The 9,315-nt window shown below is 38.1% G+C and overlaps 2 protein-coding genes across 2 annotated transcripts in view; both read right to left on the bottom strand.

Moving 5' to 3' along the window:
* bmt2 (base methyltransferase of 25S rRNA 2 homolog) overlaps positions 1–1,244 on the bottom strand; it is a 77,842-nt gene extending 76,598 nt beyond the window's left edge. Inside the window, exon 1 of the mRNA XM_048607901.1 lies at positions 1,230–1,244. Coding sequence (XP_048463858.1) covers positions 1,230–1,244 — 15 coding nt within the window. The remainder of the gene's footprint in view (positions 1–1,229) is intronic.
* A 2,800-nt stretch (positions 1,245–4,044) lies between these two features.
* The window catches only part of LOC109910927 (zinc finger protein 277-like), a 37,600-nt gene continuing 32,329 nt past the window's right edge, over positions 4,045–9,315 (bottom strand). The window contains exons 5-7 of the mRNA XM_048607900.1: positions 6,400–6,491; positions 5,467–5,577; positions 4,045–4,108 (exon numbers count right to left, since the gene is read on the bottom strand). Coding sequence (XP_048463857.1) covers positions 4,045–4,108; positions 5,467–5,577; positions 6,400–6,491 — 267 coding nt within the window. The remainder of the gene's footprint in view (positions 4,109–5,466; positions 5,578–6,399; positions 6,492–9,315) is intronic.

Raw genomic sequence — 9,315 nt, 5'->3', positions numbered from 1 at the left:
TCAGGCATTGACATGGGGAATGCACTAATTAATTATGACATCAAAGACATATTTCACATGGAACCCAATAAAGATATTTGTAAGAGCTATATATAGTGGAGATCCTGTAGTAAAGCCATCTATTTGGACGCACATGATGTCATTAAAACTGAACTTAACTGCGTGTATTGCTGAGATCATAAATTTAAGGAGTACTAATTCAGACAATGATTGTGGGTTTAGATTGCCATGATATCGTGCTGTCGTGCAAATGTCTAAAGCTTTTGTGAGTCCTACGTTGGTGAATAGAAGAACCCTGATGAGTTCATTTCTCCCTGTACATTGTGCAAACCCATTTACAGGCCTGAGACCATCATGTTTGGTCCTGAAAAATGTCCAGTCAGTTTGAGATCTCCCTGGCAGGGCAAGGAATTACAAAAAGTTTGAGCAACACCTGAAATTAACTGTTTCACTTGCTACTATGCAGGAGCAACATGAGCGGCATCCGCAACTAACAAGATGCAGCCAACAAAACAGAAAGATGTTCTGCCAATCACACAAATGAGTAACATAAGAAAAACAAAATTAGTGCCAGTGTGACACTAGGTATGTAGGCGGAGTGTATCACACAATACTATCTTTTGGCTGTTTGCAATAAGCAAAGTGCTGACATATCTGGCCAGACCTGGCAAAGCTCATTACACTGTCTGACATTAGATGTAATTCAGCGAAGGGTTACACGATTTGAAATGTTAGATTAAGTTTTCTCTCAACAAATGCTGGCAGACCTGCTGAGTTTCTACAGCAATGTCTGATTTGATTTGCTAAGTAACCTTGAAATGTGTGACAAATTACATTGATGTCATTTTAGGATTGCCTGGTGGGCTCTCAGAATATGTGTTCAGAAAACTACATATACCAATACACAAGACCTTGTGCTTTGTAGACTAAAGAATATGGACACACAGTGAGTTCTGAAGAAGAGTCATACTGGACTCTAAACTTTAACTCTGTTTCTCTCTCCATGGATACTATCAGATTTGTTCAGTTTCTTCAGCACTTTGTTTTTCTTTCAGATTTCCTACATCTGCTTATTTATGTATACACACTGCACTTGCTTCAACTCAACAAAGTAGGTGATAGCCACTCTCTAATTAGTTTCTCAGAGCAATGCATTAACTAATCAGAATCCATCTGCCTGATATCAAATTTAAACAAAGCCTGGCACCTAACTGTTAGTCATCACTAACTGTTGCATTCTCCATGGCAAAGCTTCCAATCAGAGTCCATTTGCCAACCAATCTCCTCTCATAGAATGTAATGTTGTTTCCCCTTTGCGTTGGTATCTCTTGTATGTTGTCTGGACAAGGGAAGGACAAGTGCAAGACAAACACTTCAATAAACCATGCTGTTTTTTCAGCAATAATCAAGTTGTGTACTTCTAAACAAGTTGATTCCAACAAGTTGTCATAACCTACTTCTGGAATATACTGTATAAACGGTAGGTAAAAACAGATGCAATGGTAACTTTCAAAACAGAACTGGATAAAATACTAGAAGGGAGATAATTTGCTGGTCTGATGGGGGAACTGGGGCTACTTGGATTGCTCTTTAAAAGAACCAACATGATAGGCACAATAGCCTCCTTCTGCAGCATTTGGTCATCTCTTTTGTATTACATTCCTAGAGATCCACACTTCTCAACCTACTGGGAAGAGAGATGTGGGAGAGCAGTCGCATATTGCCTGGATCTTTGACTGTTTATTTGCAAATTAGTTTGCTAATTTAAGTAAATAATTCTTTAAAAATTAATTAAGGGCATATAGTCTTTGCTGATACTGCCCTCGAGAAGGTGGTAGCAAGCTGCTTTGAATTGCTTTGGTCTATTTGGGCTAGGTATACCTGCAATCTTGTTAGTTAGGGAGGGAAGCTACAGGCGAACTAACGTGGTATCAGTGTAACACAGCATCTTTTCTTTTTCTCAGGATAACTCATGGCAAGATGCTACTGAAGTAGAATGAAGAGGTGAACAGTTTTCTATCTCTGTTACCAATCCATTTATTAACGTTCACCAGTTCAGAGAAACACATTTGAAGAACGGGATAGTTTTGAACATGGTTTATCACTGGCTGAGACACGAGGGTTCGGAATAAAGCTGAGAAAAGTTAAGACGCAGGAGAAAGTCATTTTTCAGTCAGATGTAAAAGTTGGATTCAACAGTGGAAAGTGGTGGCTCTAAGGAAATCAGCTGCTGAATCCAAAGCTGCAAATGCAGATTACTGGGTGCTGCTTAAAGATAAAGATGCTGAATAAGTAACATATGCATATGAAAATGCTAAGAGGCATTTGTAGATCAGAGACAGACAGCAGAGATCACTGAACAAAAGATATCTGCATCTTCCCTCTCCACAAAGAGGAGTGAAACCAATCAGTATATTTAATGGGATGCTTTGAGATTACTTGTGGGAACATGCACAAAGAACAATAGCAGACAGCTTGTAACATATCTGGGGTCTTCAAAGTCTAACTGACATCATCTTCAGATGGTGGACTGCACATAAAAGGCATGACTTAAATTTTGTTCTCATCAGACTAATCTTTCTCTTGATGCTTGCTCAGAATAGTGGCAAGCCATAGGATCAGACTGTTCAATCGCCTGCAGTGACCAGCAGGCCTAGGGAAAAGTCTTTGGGAGGTTTAGAGCACAACCTCATTCTCAAAATACTAAACTTGGAATACTGTAGTATAGCCAAGTGCCAATAACATTACACGCTGAAGCACATGATCAGATCAGGCTGAAAACAACAGAACAGACAGGCATGAATGTAGGAACAGTGGCAAAAAATAAGTACTGTTTGTAAACATATACATACAGTAAAACCATTTTGCAACGTATGAAATTGGATGCTCTGAAGTAAATGTATTTTTCGTTTCTTTGAGTTTGAGAGGATGTTGGGAGGCCAGTTTGTAAGATAAGACACATTTACATCTATGTCTTAAGCAGGCCTCGTCAGATGGACAATATCAAGGGAGCAGTGTTGTGTGTAAGCTCTGCTGGACATATAACTCTAGTTTAAATTTTCTTCTATTTTGCAGCGTATCTGTGCACCTCTGCCATTTCCTCTTCTTATTGCTCTTGCTCTGTCTCTATTTAAAACCACTGTGACCCTTATGGAAAGGGTTTCCTGAGAAAAGGCTGGGAAGAGAAGATTTCCCTTCTAAAAATGGTGATAGGCAGCAAGAGATATTGCTAATTGTTTTACTCAACGTTCAGATTTCAAAAGGTTTGTGGAAGTACCTCCTGATTTGACAAATGATATGAGACAGTTCATCAGTTCCAGGCCTAAATTTAATCTGGTGTAATTCTGGGATAAATGTGGTCATTTTAGAAAATGCAGTTCTACTGTAATTTGCATTCAAGTCCACCACTATATGCTGGCCACATTCTCTTTTGAGAACTATTTTGCTAGAATTTAGCATGTATTCCCTGGAATTACCTACACTGTATCTAGAGTTCACCTCAAAGTCACCAATTTTGAGCCCAAAGCACGTTGGAATTTTATGTGCTCCCTTGATGAGTTTATTTTCTAGTGAGAATTAAGCATCTTATAAGATAATCACTGCAAAAATTACAGAAATGGGAAATTGTAAAGAAATATATAAACGAGCAAAACAGTTTTCATTTTATTGTTTTGCAGAATATTGGCAAGGGCAACATTTATTGCCCATCTCTCATTGCCACTAAGAAGAGTTTCTTGAACTACTGCGGTTGGTTTGTAGTTATAACAAAATAAAGAGAATTATTATTGAGTCAATGTTCATTCTATTTACCAGCTGTTAGGTATGCTTGCAACAATACTGGCATCACCTACATCAAGACTTGTTTATTTTTGGACTGATGAAATGACCTGGAAGTTAAGATGCATGAAACATATAAGATCCTGAGGGATCTTGACAGCGTGTGTGTGAAAAGGATGCATCCTCTTATGGAAGATTCTACAACTAGAGGGTCGTGGTTTAAAAATAGGTCATATATTTAAGACAGAGATGACAAGTAATACTTTCTCACAGAGGTTGTGGGTTCTTGGGATTTCCTTCCTTGGAACGAGCTGAAACAGAGTCTTTGAATCTATTTAAGGCAGAGGGGGATAGATTGTTTATAAACAAGGGGGTGAAAAGTTATTGGGAGAAGACAGAAATGTAGACAAAACAGATTAACCATGATCTTATTGAAAGTCAGAACAATTTCCAAGGCTGAGTAACTACTGCTGCTCCTAATTCATATGTTCACATATACAACGCAAACCACTGTCAGCACATCTGCTGATGGATTCAACGAAATTCAGACAAGAGTAATTTACACGCTATCTCCTTCGATGACTTCTCAAGTGAGAGACTCATTAATTCTATGTTCTGATAATTTGCAATTAAATGTAATCTTGGTTCAGTAGGATATTGTTCAGTTTTTATTAATACTGTCAGATTTCTCATGAGCCTGTTCAAGGTGAGATGAGGCTACATTGTTGCAAAGAAGTGTGGAAGGTGCATATTTCTGCTGAAATGCTTTGAATACAAGTTTGTTCAAGTGTGCACAAAGACAACTGAAATAAGAGTCTGTTGATTGTTGATGGAAAATGAAGCTTTTCACCTGTCACAGATAAAGAAAGAAATTTGCTTTGCTCACAAACTACAGTTAACCCACATACTGAAAATTTATGTAAGTAACATGAACAAAATGACTGTTTTGGCTGAACAGTAGCATAGAAGCATGCACCTAACATAGGTTTCAGCTTGCTCAAAACCTATCTACTTGCATAGAGATAAAGCTGGGCTCACATTGTTTACAAAGTGTGCAGAAGCATGTTTTCAATGAGTTAAAGTTTCTGAGCAGTTGTAAAAATAAGATGACTTATAGACACTAGATACCTAAATTGGCCCTATAATTTGGGAGTAATGAAAAAAATCCTTGCATTCCTTAGAAAGGCAAGACAAAAAGTGGAGGTAATCTGGTCTTTGACAGTATATATGATTGCTTGAACAAATATGAATTCTAAACCAAAATGAATATTTGTGCATCTATACGAACACTTGCATTGCTTTCCAATCACAACTTAGAAAAGAAATACAAAAGGTCTGGTTTGATTCTGATACTTGTTCATCATCGATCTGTGAGGGGCTTAAAGGATTAAGCCCACATACAATTGGTTTGTGGCCTGATTATCGAAGGATGCTAGAAATATTTTTGCAGTGGGTCACATTGGGATTGCTATCTTGAATCACTTGAAATGAAATGAAATGAAATGAAATGAAAGCAAACAAGAGCAGTTGAAAAAAAGGAAGCAACATTATTTTCCGATCCCTTGCAATGGACATATGATCAAGAATTCAGCACTATGGCTAAGGCTCTATTTTTGTATCCCCACAATGTTTAATGAAGCGCCACTGCTGCTTTTATGTATATATTCGAAAAATTTAAACCATGCATACTTATCCATTTTCTTCTGCACCAAATCCAGGAATTCATTGCAGTACACAATATTGTCTGGTAAGCCCACGTTGAAAGAGTGATCTTTAGCCATGTGGTTAAACAGAACAGCCCTGAATAAATGGATACAAAATAAAACAAAAAATATTATTTTTCATTCAGATCCTTACTTAAACTTTCACTTTTATGACATCAATCTGTATCAACATAGGCTCATTTTTTTCCCCATACATTTCTTTGCTCTTGATACAAAAACAGAAATCCCTGGAAAATCTCAGCAGGTCGGGCAGCATCTGTGCAGAGAAATCAGAGTTAATATTTCGGGTCCAGTGACCCTCCCTCAGAATGGGTCCAAGTTCTGAGGAAGGGTCATCTAACCCGAAATGTTAACTCTGATTTGTCGCCACAGATGTTGCCAGACCTGCTGAATTTTTCCAGCAATTTCTGATTTTGTTTCCGATTTCCAGCATCTGCAGTTCTTTTGTTTTACTTAGTAGTTTTAGTCAATGGTTATTTGCTCTGGTGTTCCACTCTCAAGAACAAGATGAGGAATCGGGATTGAAGTTGACTTCAGTTGTAGTGGGAAATGAATGTGCCCTCTTGGTTGGCACTATTCTAAATCACACAATAGCCAACTGAGGTAACCAGTATCTCCCCTACCCAAGTGTAATACATGAAAAAAAATAGTTTTGTGCTTTGAAATTCTCCGTAATTAGTGAAATATGGTATAAACACTGCACAACAATTGAAATGAATCACAAATGGCAAACACTTTAATGTTTTCTGATATCAGCCTTAGCAAGGGGCGGAGTTTGGTCTACCATGGGTTACTAGATTACCAGTTACAAATGGTTAAAAAACACTGGACAGCTTCATTAAAATTACTTCAATATTCGCAGCGATAAAAAAGCACAGCTGTTTCAGAAATTACGGACCTGTTTCCTGCAAATTCTTCATTACAAAACATACAGATACGAGCAAAGTTGCTGTCATTCCTTTCCTGTTGTTGCTGTTCCAAAACCTCTTCCTGTACAAAAGGAAATAAGTCAGAAAAACTGATACTGACCATGTTATATTTATCATAGAGGACAATGAGGGAATAAACAGACAAGATTAAGCAATCTGTAAAGCTACTGCTGTTTGGATGATATGCATATTTGGTTGTAATCAAATGTGTTCTGGCAGATCAAAAACAGTGCTGGAGAAACTCAGCAGGTATGGCAGCATTTGTAGAGACAGAAATAGTGTTAAAAGTTTCAAGTCCAATCATCCTTCGTCATAACTCGTTGTTGCTGGGAAAGGGTGGCATTTATGCCGATAATGGGATGGGGTGGGGTGGAGGGAATGATGAGAATACATACAAATGGTCACCAAAGTGAGGGTGGGAGGGCGGGAGGACGAGGGAGAGGGCGAGGGAGAGATTGCTGAAACAGTTAGATGCTGAGAAGGGTGCTAACGAGAAGTATAAATGGATCAGCTGTGTGCTGGGAGCGACTCATAGGAAATGGGACCTAGGGGTGTTGGGTAGGATAATAAACACAGATGATGACTTTCACATTCTAAAATTGTTAAACTCCAGGTTACGTATTGAAGGCTAAGGTACTTCAGCAGAAGATGAGGTGTTGTTTCTCCAACTTGCAAGAAGCCTCGCTGGGGCACTGCAGCAGGCTCCATGCGAAGCAGTGACTTACCTGCACTACACAATCTAGTCTACTCTATTTGCTGTTCGCAATGCGGTCTCCTGTACACTTGGGAGATTAAATGCAGTCTGCGTCACAGCTTTAACAAACATCTATGCTCTGTCCATAAAAGTAACCCTGGGCTTCCAGGTGCCTGTCACTTAAACACTCCACTGTGTTCCCATGGCAATATTTCTGCCTCAGGTCTGCTAGCGTGCTCCAACGAGGTTCAATGCAAGCTGTAAGAACAGTACCCTATTGCTTGCACCCAAAGTCTAAACATCTCAAGCAATTAGATCCACAGGTCAGGATAGCTATAGCATCATGATGCACATTTTCTGTTATACATCTCGTCTTCAACAATCTGGACAGTGAAGATTTGTGCTAATGTTACCAAGTGTCAGCTCGTTTCAATTGAGAAGACAAAGGCTGAAGTCAGAACGTGATGATTTCAGTCTCATTGTTCTTGACCAGATATTTTACACTGCTGATCAGAGCAGTCTTGACAGAGTACTGGCATATCTATGTATTATTCAATGAGACATAAAATGAAGCCTTTTCTGCTTCCTGGATGATCATAAAAGACTCCCAGGTACTATTTGAGAAATAGGGAAATTGCGTGCGTTTTGGCCAACATTTGTCCCACCAAAAATAAATGCTGTGGTCAGTTATTTGCTGGTTGTTTAACATTTTGTTTTTTTTCTGAATTCTTATGTTTACCTGTATGACAATAGTTACAAGTAAGGTACTGCTTGTGCAGTGGTTTGAGGTAACCTGAAGTTGTGACAAGGTTCGACGTGGATGAAAGATCTTTCTTTTATTTTCCATAATATTTGAAAGGTTCCAGAAATATAACACAAAAATCAAAAATTGACTTACGTTTTTATGTCTCCTTTTTTTTTAAGCATTGATATGAGCAAACAGAAATTAGTTCATAGGCTTCAGTCCAAAAACTACTGGATAACAGGAAATTCCTGTTATTTTAAGCCAGGCAAAAACAATTTTTTTTCTGATAAACTTGACATTTGAACATCTGTAATATATTTTCACAGGAATGAAAGTTATTAATTGTTTTCTTTTAAAAGATGGCATAAATACGCTGTTTATATGTAAATGTTGTCTTAACTTTCCTAATTATGTTTTGAACTGTAATCGTATACATCTGTGCTACTTATTGGAATAGAAATGTTATTGTGAAAAAAGAATACACCATTACATTTTTGCATCTGGCACACATTTCTAAACACAGCTTAAGATCTGAGTCATGCCTAATTTACAGAATTTGTACTGCGCAACAGAAGGCCATTAGGCCCATTGTTTTTGCACCTGCTCTATGAAAGAAATTCACCTCATGAGATTCTCCCACTTCTCCCAATAATGCTGCACATTCTTTCTTTGTTGTCAACTGTCTAACTCTCTCTTGAAAGTCTCAATTGAACTAGACTCTATCAGACTCTCAGGCAGTACATCACAAATCCAAGCCAATTGTTATGCAAAAAGCTTTTTCTCACATTACTTATGCATCTTAAACTTAAAATGTGTGCCATCTCATAGTTAATGTTTTCATGATAATTTCTCCCATCTATTCTGTCCAGTCACGATTTTAATGTCTGAGACTAATTCTGTGGATAAGCACTTGCTCTGTTTTGTCCATCAAGTAGTTTTACTTATCAACAAAGAAAAGCTAAGTAATGTGTAGTGGAACTGAACAGAGAACAATCAAAAGAACAGAACAGCTATTTGCATCGCATCTTTCAAATTCTTAAGCATTCCAAAAGTACTAACCAGTCAATCATTTACTTTTGAAGTCTAATTTTATTAGCTTATAGACTAATTCGTGCATAGGAGAGGAGCACGAACAAAGAGATAAATTCAATCAATGAAAATACTAAGTTCTTCCTGGAATAACATGCAGCAGGTCCTTAATTAATGAATATCTGACTTACAAATGTTCATATTATGAATGCAATCCCATATAAGGGTGTAATGTTAAAGACCTGACAAACGAACATTTCCGGTACTTATGAAGAGCTGCTTCACATTGTCCTGCAACAAGGTGCAGGGCTGGATGAACACAGCAGGCCAAGCAGCATCATAGGAGCAGAGAGGCTGACGTTTCGGGCCTAGACCCTTCATCAGAAAAGGGGGAGGGGAAGGGGGTTTTGAAATAAA

Source organism: Rhincodon typus, chromosome 18, assembly GCF_021869965.1.
Source record: "Rhincodon typus isolate 14 chromosome 18, sRhiTyp1.1, whole genome shotgun sequence".
NCBI lineage: Eukaryota > Metazoa > Chordata > Chondrichthyes > Orectolobiformes > Rhincodontidae > Rhincodon > Rhincodon typus.
Note: the sequence above shows the minus strand (reverse complement) of the source record. Positions and strands in the feature narration are given on the sequence as shown.